The following is an 18,428-nucleotide window of genomic DNA, read 5'->3' as shown; positions in this document are numbered from 1 at the left end:
GGATGATACAAAGTGATTTATATTCAGACTTGTTCTAAATGATCTTCTTCTTTCTAACATCAATAGATACAATTTTTCATTGCTAGTGATGTGATCTGTAACTAAACTCTGAATGAGTAAACATCTCATGTTGTTGTTGGCAGAATAAAGATGTCTCATAAAGTGCTGGTTCAAAGTTCAGTTCTCTGAGATTCAAATTATGCAACAAGACTCACGTCAGCATGCTAACATGCTCACAGTAACAATGCTAACATGCTGATGAAAGCTGGTATGTTTGTATGCCATGTTCACTGTGTTAGTTTAGCATTTTTAGAATGCTAATATTTGTTTATTAGCCAAAATACAAACAACTGGTGCTGATGGAAATCTCATTACTTACTTGTACCACATAGTTAGTTAGTTAGATAGTAATGCAAAAATTACCAAACCGAATTCCACCAAACTTGGGCCTGGAAAGTATGTAGGAAATTTTGGTGCGGATCTGGATTAAAGTGGTTGATCCAGGATTTCTTTTTGAAATTATGTTTTATGACAAATAAATCATTGAGGTTAACAGACTACTTACTTTTGTCTTCTATATTTCTATAAGATCTAGATAATCATGCGAAGGCTTGTTCAGCCTTAGCGGAGGTACTGCACACACACTCAAGGACAGATGAGCCTTCTACGTCATCAAAGATGATTCTTCTATGTCATCAAAGGAGCCCTCTCCATTTAGCTAACAGCTAGTTAGTACTGTTCATATTTCTCTTCCTCACTAGTCATGGATTGTAAAATAAGACTTACATGCATAGCCCGGGTTTGATTCTGACCCACGGCCATGTATTCATGTCTTCCCCCACTCTCTCTCTATCCCCCTTTCACAAACTTACTCTGTCCTATCTATTAAAGGCGATAAAAGCCCCAGAAATACAATAAAAAACAAAATGCAAAAAGAAACTCAGCCATGCATGAAATGAAATAGTTAATGAATACGTGTCATTTTTTACCTATGTTGTGCATTAGATGGGTAGTGATACAAAAAAGATTTTTATTAAAAAAGTAATTAAGGCAAAAACTTAAGTATGGTTTTGTGATGATCAAAAACAAGTTCATTTGGGAATACCTGAAATACTGTAACATTCAATGTTCTTAGCTTATATGATATTTCACGAAGCTGTGCAGGGGGTTGCAATATTGCAGGCAGACAGCTGGTGGAGCTATTGTTGTTGGTATCTTCTCACCTACTCAGAGCTGGAGAAGGAAAACATATCTCATGTGGAGTGCAAGTGAAAAGTGCAGGTTCACTCTGACTTTAGCTGCTGTACTGCTGCCTTATTCACAAAGTCTCTGGAAACCAATCAGAAGTATATTTCTCTCTGCCTGTAGTCATTCTAATGTTTTCAGCTACATATATCAAATTGCTCTGTCACTTCTAATGTCCTGTTGGAGCTCTGACCCTGTCCCCCATTACATTTTTTGTGCTATAAATTTGAAAATTGGCTCCTAGAACAAAAGATGCAGCCAAATGAACAGCCTGCATAGTCCATTGACTTGACTGGTGAATGGTGAGCTCGTGCACGGCCCTGTGGTGACTTAATGAATTAGGTGGGCACGGAGCCAGCGCAGGAAAAGCTGAAAAAACCTTCCTTAAGTGTTTCAACCAGCTCCATGTTAGCTCAATGTCAGCCAATTCTCAGAACTGACACAATGGATTAATTCCTGCTAGAGTGTCAGTCCTGAGTGAGACCTCTGTCGTCCTCAAGGGCAAAAAAAAATAATGCTTGCTGCCCATTTTAGATGTCATCAACATAAACAGTTTCACTTCCTTAATTTCCCCACAGATGGTATCGGGTGTTACTGATGGTCCTGAGAGACTGATCTCTGCGCTGGGTCCCATAACTTCAGGCCTGAGGTAAAATTAGACGAAAGGAAAACCGATGTTTACAGTGTAAACACAAAAAAACGTCCACGTTCGGGAAATGATGTTTGGTGGCTAACTTCCCTCACTGGAGTACAGAGTTGTTCATTGATGGACTGTGAGACGATCAGGCCCTAGGCTGGAGTGAGGCTGGGGCCACAATTTTCCATCTGAACCAAACCAAGGCTGAGAGAAAACTAACCAAGCCCGACAGGCTCTCGGCTCTTTGTGTCCAAACCTGACCCAAGCCCGATGTTTTCCCTGATCACAGCCATGTGCACTGTAAGAAATCAAGTAGTTATCTCAGCCAACGTGATCGAACACGGCTCACACATCATTCTGAGGTTGTTCACTGAACCCAGACTGACCCCAAAGGGCTTGGGTAAGATATCATCACTCAGATGCACAGCAAATACAAACGTTCTTTTCTTCTTTGTCTTGCAACTCCTTGTGTCTGCTTTCGGTCATTTCCCATGATTACCTAGATATCTGTTGGGCTGGCACGGTGGTTCAGTTGTTAGCCTTGCAGATGGTTCCTAGTTCGAATCCCGGCTTGGCTTGGCCTTTCTGTGGGGAGTTTGCATGTTCTCCCTGGGTCTGTGTAGGTTACTGGGTAATACAGCTACCTCTCACAGTTCATAGCTTGGGGCTGGGTTAATTGGAGACTGTAAATTGTATGTATGAAAGTTTGTTTGTCTCTGTATGTTTGCCCCATGACACTGGCGACCTGTCCACAGTGTGCCTTGCCGCTTATACAATGTCAGCTCCAGCGAACCCCCCACGACCTTGGAAAGAATAAAATGGATGGATATTAGATGGATGGAAGGGTGGCTGTGGTTAAACAGCAGGTCGGACTCTAACACATGGATGCAATGCATGGATGTGTGGTTGAAATGGGCAAATGGCAAAACTGTGTGAGTGAATGGTTGTATGACACAGTATGTTGGCCCTTCGATAATTTATAAATTCTTCTAACAGTTTACTCTCTATAACATTTCACGTAACTCAATTTTATTGTTATTTTTTTGTATTTAGGTTTCTTCATTTAGTTCTTATTCCACACACTTACTTACTTTATTCATTTAATTTACATTTTACAGTGTGCATTAGTCTCAAATCGTTTTTTGTTTTCATTTTCTTCTCTTTGCGCTTGTGTTTTTTAATTATCATAATGTGAATCATATGTGAAAACTTTAAACTGCACTAACCTACCAAAATAAACTCAGACCATTTCATATAAATGGCGACCATTTGCTAAACTGACTTTCCTGCAAGAAACGCCACAGGCCTTTAAACAGTTGCTCCGGTCAATGGGCCTCTTGCTACCTTGGACTAATCCTTTTTGTGGTGTAGCTGCAGTGCGATGAAGTCTTTGTGACCTGATACAACATTATCCTCCACATCTGCACATGACCAATTCATCAGAGACACAGACCATACAACTTCCATAAATCCATTTACAATGATGCCGCCCACACAGGAAGTGTTTGCCCTCTGAGCACCAAACAAACAATGTTCACTTGAGGGGGAGAAAATTTACTGCCAACACAGTGACTTTATTCCCTTCTCACCTTTGGCAAAATCCCTTAATGAATCTTATTTGCATGCAGCTCAATCTCTCAGAAACAGGCTCAGTAAACAACAGAGACAGCATTCCACCAAGCTGGAGGGGCTATAGGCAGTGGCACTGTGTGTAAGATGTGTGTTGTACAGCCGCTCCGTGAGCCCCCTGGGGGTTCAGCGAGTTCACGTGCTCCTCGCTGGTATGCATTCAGCCTGGGAGCTGGTGACCACAGGGGTCAAAGGAGAAGTGAGGCTCATGAGAAAGCCTCGGGTTTCGAGGAGGAAGGATGACATGTGATGAGAGTTCAGACATCAGAGTCACGATGACAGCAGTGACGTTGCCTGAAAAATGTTGCAACTACCTGGTTAAGCAAGAATATATATATAAAAACTGTAGAAAAAAAAAAAAGACATCAAGAAAATGGTTACCTGAAATGAGAATCTTGGAGAAAGGAGAGTTCTATGTATTAAAATGCAACTATGGTTCATATATTTGATAGAATTGACAGAAAAAATGTGCTCATATCATACCCACTTATTTCTTTGACTGAATTTTAAAGAGATTGTCAGATGTAAGCAAATTTCACACAAAAAATACTTTTGCACACATCCAAAGTCAAATTAGAGATATATTGGAAAACAAAGCAGTGTGTACACAGTTGTTGCCTCGGGTAAAGAAAGCTTGAGGTGTCCATTAAAAAAAATCTATTCATTTTTGTCACGCCAGTGTCTGGCAGACCTGCGGTTCGTCAGGAGCAGGTCACTGCGAAGTGGAGGTGAGCTGAACCGGCCGTAATTCAAAACAGTGCTACAGTGCAGCCTCTCCGCTCCGATTATACCGGCAGAGAGAGTCCACTGTGGTCTGAATAAGACATGTTAAAGTGCACCGGGGGTACAACACTGCTGCCGCTGCTGTGAATGCAGAGTCCATAAAATTTAAGTGCAGTGGTTCAAGTCAATTCAAATGCTACCTTCTTGGTTAAAGTAAACCCCTGTAACAACAGGTCCTGATATGTGTTGCTGTGGGTGCTCTGAACAGTTGAATGCCTCACCCCTCACGCCAAAAAATAAATCTTCGGCAAAACAAATACTGGACCATTGCCGTAACTTTTTTTTAATGGAAGTATATTGGATCGTCCACAGCAACCATCTGATCGGTGTATAGGTTTTGGAGCAGGTGACTGACTGCCACACCACAGCAATCACAGAATCCGCACTTAAATCAGAAATGAAGAGATGAATAAAGAAAAAACTAAGTTATGTTTTGGGTTCATGAACCCAAAACATAACTTCTCCTTTGACCGCAGGGGTCAAAGGAGAAGAGAGGCTCATGAGAAAGCCTCGGGTTTCCAGAAGGAAGGATGACATGTGATGATAGTTCAGAGTCACGATGACAGAACTGACGTTGCCTGAAAAATGTTGCAACTCCCTGGTTAAGCAAGAATATATATAAAAAATGGAGAAAAGAAAAAAAAGACATCAAGAAAATGATTACCTGAAATGAGAATCTTGGAGAAAGGACAGAAAAAAGGTGCTTATATGATACCCACATATTTCTTTGACTGTAGTTTAAAGAGATTGACAGATGTAAGCAAATTTCACACAAAAAATACTTTTGCACACACCCAAAGTCAAATTAGATATATATTGGAAAACTTATTTAAATTTTAAAGTTACAAAAAGTTGTGATTATCCATCAAACTTTAACATCATATTTTGAATATCTTGGTAGGAAAGATGAGTGTAAACTGATGCGGTCCTTGTTTCATGTTGCAGTGTCGCAGTGTTTTCTCGGTGTGTGACCTGAACTCGCTGAACTTTTTCACTCTTTCCAAAACAAATGCACACGCTGTCTGGACTGAGGCTTTTACAACAGATGACAGCGAAAACAAAACCGCTTTTGTCCATAGAGTAACCAAAGTCAATGAAAATGAAAAGTTCCTGGTAAGACCTTTGAAGCCCAAGAAACAGTGGATTTAGAACTACTCATGACTGAGCGCACATTACATACAAATTCAATCAGTGACAATAAAAAGCTTAAACATATTTACAGTATTTTAATCACATTACCTGATAATGCTTTGGTTTATTTTCTTTCATTGTCTCTCAAATTGAATTTCCTCCATAAACACAGTTGAATCATCAGTGATGTGTGCAAGATGTGAACCATCTTTCAAAATATGCAAAAAGAAAAAAAAGACACAAATAAAAACTTTGATGTACAGTACGTCTGTGAAGATACAGTACAAAAAGAATCTGGATGATGAACACAAAAATGCTGGTGCAGGTGCAGAGTCATCACATCAGCTTCAGCCTAATCACCCAGAGTGCAGCCATGTGACACACGTGTGCGTGCACCTGCAGAATCCCCCCCCCCCCGCGCTCTGCAGGCTCACGTTCCTAATGAGTTTCAGTGTGAAGTGAGGACGAAGCCTCATCATTTCCTTTATGTCAACCTGTGTCCGTCCTCTCCTCCACAGAATCAAGTATCATCTTTGACTCCCGGCTTTGCTGCTGTCGTCCTCCTCTCTCTGTGTGGAGGCCTCCTGGTCCGGCAGCAGCGTGTGAGACGGGTCCTGTGAGCGCTTCGACCCGGCTCGGCACCTGGAGGAGGAGCAGCAGCAGAGTGCAGAGCACAGGCGTGTGCGGAGCGGTCGAGTGAACAACACGAACATGATGCAGTTGGCTGCTCCCTGCGACGTGTTGCCAATACCCTGTTGGGTCAAAAGTCAATGAGAGCAGTGTAGCAGTAAAACGTCTCTGAAAGGGTTGAAAATGTAAAAAAAACATAATCATCGATGAGAAAATATTAGGATAATATTAGAAGCTTTTTTACGTATTAGGACATATTTCAAACTTTTTTCTTCATTGCTCAGAATAATTCATGGATCTTGAAGAAAACCTAAATCTGGCATGTTGAGGGGACAGATATTTATGAGTTGTGCAATTTGGAGGAGATACAAATTATTTTATAAGGAGACTGTTGGACCTTAGTGGAGGTGGGCGCTGTCTAAGTGTGACTCTAGCTATTGTGCTATTTTCAGATATCCAAAAATATCCAATTCTTAATGGAGGGGTGATAACAGCCAAGGTAAACTGCAAAATAAAACATTTTGAATACAGGAGATTCACAGACCTCCTCAAATCCAGACATCTTTGTCTTAAAAGAACCTTGATGCGCACTCACATGAAGAGTGACCAGCACTGGGTGCTGCCTGACTGGAGAGTCCGCCAGCAGCAGGATGAAGCGCAGGGTGCTCCAGATCCGCAGCACGATGAAGATAACAGGGATGAGTGTCAGCTTCGTGTCAGCCATGGAGGAGAAGGATGGAGGCCTGGTGGCCAATATGGGACGGTACTCTGACAGGGCAGTGTGCTGCATCACACAGAAAATGTAAAAATTAGATCTGTCATCGAGGAAAGCAGATAATATTCCAAACCACAACTATTTGAGGCAAACCTGCAGCATAGGGGAAAAAAACAAACAAATTGAACATAGAAAAATAAGTAAATTGAGACTTTAATAAAAAAAAAATTGTTTTCTCATCACGTATTAAACCTACCTGAATGAGAGAGAAAGACTCATGTGCTTTTTGAAAAGTAAATATTTTTTCTATTTTTGACTATTAAAAAACATAATCAGAGGGTGGCATGGTCATGGCTGAAAGATGTGTTATTCATGAATAAGCATTTAATGTTGTTAATTTAATCTAGACAATATGATTGTACTAAATTCTGGAAAGATGTTGTATGTATATGAGACAAAATGAACATGCAGGGAACTAAATTTAAATATTTTGATGATTCTGCTGGTGATGCAGATTCCAGTCAACAGAAGATCTGTAGCAGTGACTCTGCAGGAAGTAAAACCAACCATCAGGCTGAAAACAGGTTTGCCCCTCACCGCAATATGGATGTGCCTCTTGATCAGGATGTAGAGGACAGGGAGGGTGAGGTAGGCCAGGAACTCCCAGATCTTTCCCGTCACCAGCATCCACAGGACCCGGTCTGGGGCGTGGATACTGACCCAGCACCAGCCCACCGACACCTCGGACGCGTCATAGCCGATCTTGTTCAGGCTCACGGCTGCAAGGGTGATGATCAGAGGAACGCCCCAGCTGGACCAAACAGAGAATGAAATACAACTTCCTCAATAAGGTCAATAATTCCACCTTTAAAACATCTCGGCACTGCTCGTATGTAAATGCATGTTGAGTTCATGTCACACCATGTGATGGATTAGCTTCTGCTTAAGGCTTTTGTGTGTTACCGAGTTCACAGTGGTTAGAAACGGACTGATAACATCTCCTTTAGAAGCAGAACTGTCGAATGTGTTTCCCCCTGAAGCAGCACCTCTCTGTACAAAACAACACTTTAAAATAATCCTTGATCTTTATAGCCTTACATTGCTGATCCATTATAAACCCCACTCTGCTCGAGGCCTGGTTTTGTGTGCGTGTTATGTATACAATACTATGAATGGCTCTAATGTGTGTGATCATTGGTTCAATGGAGCATTTGGGAATTCATAGAAACATAAATAGGTTGACCACAACAAACGCTGTGTTGAGAAATAGGGGTCGAAATGCTGCTGGTTTCAGGAATAGATTCATTAGAGTGTGCATTGCACCAGAGGGGAATCAGCTTCCTGCTTGCATCCGCCCAGGGGATGCAAAGGATGATGCCTACGTGCTGATTCAGAGCAAAACTAGCTTAAAACGAGACGAGCGGCTCGCTAAACCCTATCACAAACTTTAAATATAGATTTATGACATCTCCTTTCATCATACAGAGATGTGCAGCTGAGATTTTTAACACATTTTGTAGTTGATGTATAATATTAATGTAATAGAAATTGTACTTGCAAGACACGCATGATAGAATATAGGGCTGTAACGATTCTCCAACCCAAACCAATACGTCCACGGGTTCCGTTTGCGATACTCTGTTGGGCTTGTGAGACTGAACCAGACTTTGTAAATATACGGACTGAACTGTGGACGTTTTTATTATTAAATATCTTATCATTATTGCTTAAAAATAATGAATGAGGCATAATTTCAGGAATAAAATCCAATCATACTGACAATACAATTCAAAGTAAAGATGAAGCCTCTGTGTCTTGTCAATGTCTACATTTCTGTAAAAAAACAAAACAACTTTGTGATGATTAAGTGAGACGATTTTTCAGATCGGTTATTTAAAAGCTTGTTTTCCCTGAAGGCGATATATAAACAGCATGTTAATGGGAGGCTCTTCAGAATCCACCCGCTGTGAAAGATTAAACAGGATAAAAATGAAAATGTGAAAATAACGACTACATCTCCTCTCTGCATTTCAGTCACTTAATCTGTGTTCATCTCCACTATGAGCTGCAGAGACTTGAGCACAGCGTAGCACTTATATACTTACAGTGGTCTCAGAAAACATTGAGAGCCCCTCACTTTTTGTGTTGTAGATTTATTCTGAATAGATTCAACTGCAATTTTGGTCATTAATCCGTCTAATATCAGTAATCCATATAAACTAGAATTGCCGCCCAGTGGTTGTGTGCCTTGGTGACCACTGCAGTTCCAGGATCATACATACTCAGGTGTTCCCAGACATGTTGCATTCACAATAATATGAGGTCACCATAACCTCTAATTAGTTAGTCCATGACTCTGTGATTATTTGTGCCAAATTTGAAAGGATTCACTTGAGGCATTCTTATGAAAATGCACTGTTGGGGCAAAAAATGGTTTTGTGGGACCACTCATGAACCCTAAAGGCCAATTTATGCCTCTCCGTTTTTTCTATTACGGATAGATAAGACCACCCTATCCGTCGTGAAACGCCCTCTCCGAGTGCTTCGGACAGCTTTTCGTACACGTCTGATTTTTCTAACTATCCGTCTTCATGTTGGAGACCCGACGGACCGCTCTTGGCTGTGATTGGTCCGCGAACGACATCATTTCCGTATGACGTCATTTCCGTATTTCCGGACCTCAAACTTCCTGTTTACTTGTAGCCACAAACACGAACACAACCACAGATATGAACACAACTATGATTCTACGATTAATGTGACGTGTGTGTTAAGCCAGCGGAGTTGTCCGGCTGACGGTGGCTCGTTCGAGCACTGAGGGCATGTGTGCATGGTCACAGACGGTTATAACGAGCTTTCAAAACGGCGCTAGCAGGCTAGGCTAGCGGGCTAGGCTAGCCACCATGCTAACTGCGGTGGTAACAGTGCAAGAACCCGCCGTCACGACTTTAATTCCACTTCTATCATGATACTGTTTCTATAATACCGTCAGGTTAGAAGCAAACACTGGATAGCAGTTGTTAGTGCCGGGAGTTCCTGCTGACTGTGTGTGGAAGCTGGGGGGGAGCTAGCTCCGGGTAGCTTCTAGCTACATGTAGCCTCAAGCAGATTCAAGCTGTGGAATCAGCAACAGAGTTCGGAAACAAGACCGGGGAACCGCTGCGCTAAGAAACGATTACATCAGCATCTTGACCCGCTGGGTGTCACTTTATTTAGTTCTGTTAGTTGCCATGGTTCAGTTTGTGGGACGCAAGCTAACATGTCAACAGAGACACGTGGACTTCTTCTTCCCAAATGGGGTAGGCTTGTCTGAGCTCGTCTTCCGTTGCGCCACCTATGGGTTTAGCGGGGAATTGTTTTTAGACGGATAGTCGTCGGAGAAGTAAAAATCAAAAAGACTCTTTGTCCCCCGCTGAGACCTCTCCGAGAAACGGATACGTAGAAGTATATAAGAGCCTTAACAACTCGCAAACAGAAAGCCTACTGCAACTGGCTATCACTGGGGCAGAGGTAAAAAAAACTAGAGCATGACCGATATATCTTACATCATCTCTGGATCTAAGCACCACCAATGACCACCAGCTTCTCTTTCATTTCTTTTACTGAGGCCCTACTTCCCCAATTGCTCAGTTTGGCTGTGCAGCCAGCTCCAGAAAGAGTCCTGGCTGTTATACAGGGTTTTTCATGGAAGAATTACAAAAGGCCACTGTGGTTCTCAAGACTCTTCCTTGCAAGAGAAATGTTTTTATCTCTTCCCCAGCCCCTACAGGCAGCCCCTGTATGTGATGTATTTGTTGTTAGGCATTTTAAGATGCCATTTTTTTCAAAGAAAGAAGCCAAAAAAGGTTTAATATTTTTCCAACAGCAGCAAAAATGCGATACCAGTTTTATTCTCTGAACAACATCAGAAACAGAAGAGCAAACATCAACATCTATCAACACTTAAATAAAATCTAGAGTGCAAACACAGCACAAACAACAACTTGTCCAGATTCACTATGTGTTTTTTTCTAATCCTCTCTTCTGAGGAAATGTCACATGATGCACACAAGTGTTGTGTGACACACTCGTCTTTTTGGCCGCTTATTTCTTTCAAAGCATCTTCAACCACAGACAGTGATAGTGGGAACCTGTGTAACCTTATACTGGCCAACCCTACTTCAGAGATCTTTGCAGAAATGGGAGGACGACCATGTCAGCAGCAAAGCATCAATCAGACCTCTTTATAACAGAGTGATAAGATGGAAGCCATTTTGTGTAAAAGACATAAGACGGCCTGCTTGGAGTGCGCCAAACACTGGTTCTCTAAAGAACCAGTGTTTCATTTATCATTTCTGAGTTACAGTGGGGTGAAATATGGCATAAGCTGTGACTTAATTTAGGTGCTGCAACCTTCGGAGGCTCCACGTTTCTCAAAGAGGGATTGGTGGAAGGCTTCAAGTCAACCAAACAGCTAAAGGTACACATGTTAAAAAACACTCAGGGGCATTAAACCTTCTCAGTGTGTCCAACTCCAGCTCCATTACTAGGCAGCAGTAACAAGGGATGAACTGGTGAGCATGATGTTGGTGTGACATGTACCCCTAACTTCAGTTCCTAAAGAACAAATCTTTACCGTGTTACCTGTATCAGCATCACTAAATCCTTGTTATTTTTGAATAGATCATTTTATTTAAAGGTTCAATGTGGAGAATTTATTGACATCCAGTGGTGAAGTTTCATGTTGCAGCTGAAGAACCCTCAACTCACCCTCCTATTCCAAACATGAAGGAGAACCTGTGGAAACCTCCAGTTGTCATAAAAACTTAGTTTGTCCATTTCTGACGACTATAAAAAACATGGCGGCCTCCGTAGAGAGGAGCCGCTCTGATGTAAATATTAAGTATTTAAATGTAAAGGTAGCAGTAAAATTAAGATGAAACACACTACTGGAAACATCACTGGGATTATTTTATATTCCGTTTCTGCCAGTAGATCCCTTTCACCTAAATCTTACACACTGAGCCTTTAAAAGTTGTTCAAGCTTCAAGCCTGACCTCAGACACAGACACAGAAAGAGAGAAGAAGTAGATCCGGGCCACGCTGTTACCTGACCAGGTGGAAGACGAGCACCAGGCTGTCCGCGACCCTCTGGTTGGACCGCACGATGAACACGTACAGGTAGACGGCGATGGCCACGGTCCAGAAGAAGGAGCTGGTGTTGGCGAAGGTGGACACGGCTCCTTGCACCACGCAGTCTATCGAGTCGCTGCGGAACATCCTCCACACTCCGAAGGCGTAGGAGACGGCGGAGAGCCAGTCCGACACGGAGAGGAAGACCAGCAGCCTGCGGGGGGTCGTGCGTAAATCTGCCCACAGGACGTAGGTGAGGATGATCAGCGACGAGCCCAGGAAGGAGAGCGCGCAGGAGCACAGCACGACCACCTGCTCGGAGAGGTAAACAACTGTTTCGTTCCCACTCGCCATGGTTTGTTGTGCAGAGGTTTACGAGCTGCTGTCCCCTCGTGGACATCTGCTGAGGACCAGGGTTTGGGAACCAGGGTTTGGGAACAGTTCCCCGTGCGCACTATTCCATCCCGGTGCGCGCTTTGGATGAACACCAGCGTGCCACTGGTCCGCTTCCAGGCCAGGACGCTTTTTGAACTCGGGGTCCAGTCGAGCCAAGTGACTCAACAAAGTTATTTAATAGTTTCTCATGTAGCCAAACAAATCTTTTCCTCCAGGCTTTAAGCCCTGCCTCCTCGCTCCTTCCTCCCCGCCTCCTCGATGCGTCAACCCGGAACCAAAGCAGAAGTTGGAGTCAGCTGCTGGTGGGCAGACTGGTAAATATCTATTTGTGGCTTCTAATGGACTTTGCTGATGTGACTCTGGGAAAACTATTACATCAGGGTTTGTCACATAAGAACAGATGGCAGTATGTTGAAATATTGTTTTCCATTCCAGGCATGGTATAGGCCAATTTAAGAAATGCTCCAGTTATGTGTCATTCCATAACAGATATAGTTTCTTATATATATTCATTTCATGGATGGACTACTTCAGTCAGGGAACTATAGAATAGGTTTACTACATTTTAATTTTGATCAATGCAAGTTAAAGGATAAAGTGCACTTGGAACTTTATACAAACAGCCCCACTGCTTTTAAAGCTTGACAATAAAAGTCTGAGTCAGCTCTTAAAGAAAGCAATGCAGTTTCTCTGTGTTGAATGTGCTGAGTATAAAATTCAAGATGATAAAATGGTAAGGTAAAAGAAATAACAAGAAAATACATAAACACTAATCACAAGCCAAAGAGAAACAGAGAGACTTAAATAGTTCAAGTAAAATTAGATGAGCTAAGACAGTAAAATGATAAAAATCACCTTTTGAAGTTGTTAAACAAATGATAATAATAAACTTTATTTATATAGCACACTTAATAAAATAATACAGCTCAAGGTATAACAGAGCAAACCAAAACACAAAAAAAGTAAAAAGATGTTAAAACAACATAACAACAATAAGATGTATAGAACCGTGTTAAAGCAAAGTTAAGATTACAATAAAAGTAAAGACAGGATTGAAGTAAATAAAAACAAGATCCTAAAAATAGGTTCTGAGTAATTTGTTTAAATGCCCTGCCACAGGATGCAGTTCTGATATGAAGTGGGAGTATGTTTCAAATCTTGAGTGCTAATCACAGAAAACTGCTTCACTGTGTTTTTCGTAGTTTGAGTGCGGCAGGTTCAACAAATCAGCACTTAGTGACCTCAGCGAGCGGATACGATCGTAATCTGATGGACAATCTAAAAGATTAGATGGTGCCAGTGCCAGGTCATTTTTTATCTTTAAAACACTTAAGGGAATTTAAAATCTCAGCTCAGTGCTACTGTTAAAATCACTAAAGGCAACTGGAAACTAGTAAATCCAGCTCTAAACTAGATAAACTTCAAAACGTTATCAATAGGATTGCAACTAATCAATATTTGTAATTATTTCTCTATATTGTTTGGTGATTCATTAAAAAAGATTTGCTAGATAAAATGTCGAACGTGAAATGAAGCCTTTAACATTTCTCGGAGCTCGTGGTGATATCTTCTCATTAAGTCAAAACAATACTATAAATCCTCAGGGTAAAAAAACTGAATCTCAAAATTGTTGCCAATTGATTTTGATTTAATTGACTAATAATCTTAGCACTGATTAGTGTGTTATCCACAGTTAGGTCTTTATATTCCCCTACATTGTGTTGTATTGTGAACTGGTGAACACTTTTAACACACTTTATTGGGTTTTACCAAAGAGCTGAAGTAGAGGAAGAGGCATTCGACGATTTAAAGCCATAAAAACCAGTGACCTTGTGTGAAAGCAGAACTTTACTGCTGCTGCACTGCTGCACCTTCAGAAACAATGGCCCCTGCTTCCTATTGTGTGTTTGCAGCAATGCAGAGGCATGCAGGTCTTTTCCCTGCAGTGTGCTGCAGACACACACTAATCTGCATTTATCATCAGAGTCCCCGAGGACTAACAAAGCTGCAGTGATTACAACAGACCAACAAACGATTGTGTGATTCTTGACAAAATATCTTTCTGATCATAAATCAGGAGCACAGCACACATCCAGCTGTGTGTGTGTGTGTGTGTGTGTGTGTGTGTGTGTGTGTGTGTGTGTGTGTGTGTGTGTGTGTGTGTGTGTGTGTGTGTGTGTGTGTGTGTGTGTGTGTGTGTGTGTGTGTGTGTGTGTGTTAGGTGTGTGTGTTAGGTGTGTGTGTTAGGTGTGTGTGTGTGTGTGTGCACTCTAGATTAGAGTGCACCTGGCCTGGCATGAAGTTGGCCGTTTTGGCTCATCTGCACCCTACAGCGTTCACATGGCAACATCATCATATTTTCAAAGAGCTTTTACAATGTGGTTTGTACATTATCCATAGTTACAAAACACACATGTACTGTGAAAACAAACAAATCAGATTCGTAACACTTGTCTCTGTAACTTTTATTTTGTTTGGTTGTGTGGTACAGCTTGATTATTTGAGGGCTACAACTAATACATCAGGGTTTATATTAATATACATTCACCATTTATTTTGGTAACATACAGGAAGGTGTTTAAAGAAAACAAAATGCATCTCCAACTAAAATATATAAAAAATCACATCATGGTCAACTAAGCAATAGTTTCTTAATGACTGGTATTTTAGGTTGTTTCAAAGGCAACATGGGTTTTTCAGATTGATGCAGTGTTTGATGAAGAAATGCATGCTGAGTGGTTTCAGACACAAGATGGCAGCAGAGGATCATAAAAATACAGACCAGAGTGCAGAAGTTTGATGCATTGATCAGACAGTTAATATGTAAGTGGCTGTAAACAAAGCAGGTCTTGCTCTCGGTCAATCCCTCTCCAACGTGTCCTCAGCTCCTGAGTAATTTCTCCTGCGTCAGCACACGTGTAAAAACTTACAGTAGCAGCAGGATCCCTGTTTGCTACACTGCTGATTTAGGTCTTTTTCTTTTCTTTCCTCCCTCTCGTTCTTTCTCCCGGTGATGGCTCCGGTCCCAGGGCCTCTTATTGCGAAGAATTTCTGCGGCAGTATACTTGCTGATTGCTTCGTTCTCACTCCTCACAACAACCAGCTAAGACACTGCCAGAGAAACACCCACAGCACCCTGCGTCCGAGCAGATCCGTTCCCCCGCCTGCCTCCCTCTCTCTCTCTCTCGCTCTCCTCCTCGCCGTGCACTTCCACCTGTGAGTCTGGCACCGTGGACGATCGACGCTTCTCATGTCCGGCTTTGTGGTGGTGGCAGCTGGAAGGCTGGGGGGGTGGGGGTGGTGTGGTCCTGATGCCAACAGGCCCTGTAAGAGAAGAAAGAATGATTGAGTAACAAGTGGTTCATGGAATCAACCCATCATCCTCAGATAAATTACGATGTCGATTTTAAAATAAATCCTACAAATCTATTTTGATTCTAGGAGGCTCTGTGCCCCCCCTTCCTCAGCGTTTATGTAACTGTGATGCATTGATGAGTGTGTGCTCCTCTGCCCAAAGTGACCTGAAGCCTGTTCCCAGACAGATCCTTCATGCTTTCCTCACGACTGGTGCAGCATCACTCTAGGTGCACACAACTTGGACACACACAAACACCCCCAAACTAAGAATAGACTTACCATGACTCATTATTTTGCAACAAAAAAAGATGTTTGTCTCAGCTCTCTTGTATTAGTGTGCGGCTCCATTCACACGAAGGCCATATTGTGAAAGAGTGTTAATGTTACTAAACGGGTAACAGCTAAAATCCCAGAAGTGTCACTTGCCTTTGCTGGCTGCCGTGCTATTCTGAGCCAGCTGACCGCTCCATACTGTCCTCTCCCTGTGGACTGTGCTTGGCTGTCAGGACAGCATGGACACTCGAGAGCGATCTGTACTGTAGTCCTCAGCAAATGAGGGAGGAGAGGGAATCGTGGAGGAGACAGAGAAAGGGTCGGGAGGGACACACAATTGGCCGAACGTCCTCAGTCTGGTGGAGCTCTAAATCCACAACGAGGCTATTTGTGGTCCTCCATGTCTTTTATGACACATTGTTTGGTTGTATAACTGAAAATTCTGGGCCTCTGTGGTGGTTTGAGCATTTTGACCGCAGCTGATATCTAAGAAGACCTCTGATATTTCTAAGAACTTTAAGTTAAATCTCACACATATTGATGGGCCAAGTGTTTGTCTGTCTTTGTTTGCATGTACGGATACAAGTGATGTCCTCAGACAAACAAAAGAGACAGCTTGACCTTCTTTCAGACACGCAACAGCTGCGTCTGCGTCTCTTTGTGTCTTTGTGGTGCAGCCTCACGCTGCCTTGGCTGAGCACATGATGACAGGAATTCTCCTGCTCAGGGCTTGATGTAATCCCTAATACAGGATTGAAGAATGCCAGAGGAAACAACACCCGGTTTGCTAAATGATCGAGCGGCCGCCTCACGGCTTCACACGGCAAAGCAGCAGCAGCAGCAGCAGCAGCAGCAGCAGCAGCAGGGACGAGCCTCGACTCACAAACCTGCCCACAAATATGTCTCAGGCCTCAGGCTGGGCTCAGCTTTTATGGGCAGAAGTATATCTTCCTATTTTCGGTACTGTCGGCCAAACAGAAAGCGAATGGGGAATAGGTGTTCGAGGAGTGGATGAATTAAAATAATGAAAGTATTTTAGTCAGCAAGAAGCACATAGATTAAGCTTTGCCAGTTTAAAAGTCATGTAGAGCATTTAGAGTTCTGTTTTCACACACGCTCAGTGCTGTAATGAATGATTATTCTCATCAATGATTGATCTGTCTTCTTTAGGCTTTTATATAGATATATTTTTCTAAATTAATTAAATTTACCTTACTTTACAGATTCTGAAGAAATAATAATTTACCTGATGTTTCCTATTTTCCTAACCTATTGAATCCATAATATAAAATTGTGTGATTAAATATTAACACAATCATTAAAAATGTAATACTACACACGTACACCCAGGCACACACACGTATATAAATACATTATAGTCAAATCTCATGCATTAAGATGACTCTAACATGAACACTACTGCATTAGTGTTCCTCCTTTGTCAAAGCCATGCACAGCATAGGGACATCATGATTGTGAAGCTATTAAAATTAACTTCATAAAAATCTTTGTGGAGCTGTAACTAATGATTAATTTAATCATTAATTGATCTGCAGATTCTTTTTAATGTCTTATAATGTGAAACCTTCACACGTTTAGTTTTGTTAATTTAAAAGTCCAAACACACAAAAATATAACGTTTATTTGAAAAAGGAAAGGAAAACTATCAAACCATATTTAATTTTTTATTGTTAAAATAGTTATTGATGATTAGTGCATATCAGCTAATTGACTGAATCAGCTCTGGTTGAATAAATGCATTTCACATGTGTGAAATGTTATATATCCCATAAGACAAATGCTGCTATAAGACAAACAGTGTTTGTCTTCGAGCAGCATTTGTTTAAGTTACCAAGATGTCTGAGGTTACATCAGCAACGCTCCTTTATGAGTCAACAGCTCATGACATGTTCAACCTACAGGAAACCATTCTGTTCAACAGCGGCGTATATATTTTCTATCTTATCACACAATTCAAACAGACACATATGCATACACACACACACACACACACCAGTCCTAGACCCACCTACACATCCTGAACACACTGCATCCTTCTGCTGTCAGGGGAAAAAAACAAACTCACCCTGCTATCACCAACCCTCCACACTTAACTTCACATCCTCTCCTCGGTGAGTGTTGCAGTGCTCAAACAGTCCTGCTCTCCTGCTCCGCTCCCATTCCACACACCTAATCATCTTATGGCCAACAATGACATTAGTATTTACTGTAGGACCATGTTTCTGAACAGTGCTACACATGACACACACACACACTGAAGGCCTGGCGCTGGGGCTTAGTCTCGTGTGAGGTTTACGTACCACAAGGGTGTGTATTTGATTTCAAGTTAACAATTATAAATAAAACACTGAATGTATTTCAACTTAAAATAAGTAGTAGTACCCAGTTTATGACATGTCTTCTCTTCCTTTTATTCTGTTTTTTTGTTGTTTTTCTTTTAGGAGCATGTATTCATTTGATTCACTTATCAGTCTTGGGTGTCAAACGTCTCTATTAATA

At 41.8% G+C, this 18,428-nt stretch overlaps 1 protein-coding gene across 1 annotated transcript; it reads right to left on the bottom strand.

Annotated features, from left to right (window-relative positions):
- Nucleotides 1-3,988: 3,988 nt before the first annotated feature.
- On the bottom strand, nucleotides 3,989-12,495 carry gpr157 (G protein-coupled receptor 157). The gene is made up of 4 exons (XM_061075086.1): nucleotides 11,860-12,495; nucleotides 7,368-7,581; nucleotides 6,651-6,839; nucleotides 3,989-6,177 (listed from the first exon to the last, which is right to left on the bottom strand). The coding sequence occupies exons 1-4, from the start codon at nucleotides 12,234-12,236 to the stop codon at nucleotides 5,953-5,955; spliced, it is 1,005 nt and encodes a 334-aa protein (XP_060931069.1). The 5' UTR covers nucleotides 12,237-12,495; the 3' UTR covers nucleotides 3,989-5,952.
- Between the last annotated feature and the right edge of the window lie 5,933 nt (nucleotides 12,496-18,428).

Source organism: Limanda limanda, chromosome 7 (assembly GCF_963576545.1).
Source record: "Limanda limanda chromosome 7, fLimLim1.1, whole genome shotgun sequence".
NCBI lineage: Eukaryota > Metazoa > Chordata > Actinopteri > Pleuronectiformes > Pleuronectidae > Limanda > Limanda limanda.
Note: the sequence above shows the minus strand (reverse complement) of the source record. Positions and strands in the feature narration are given on the sequence as shown.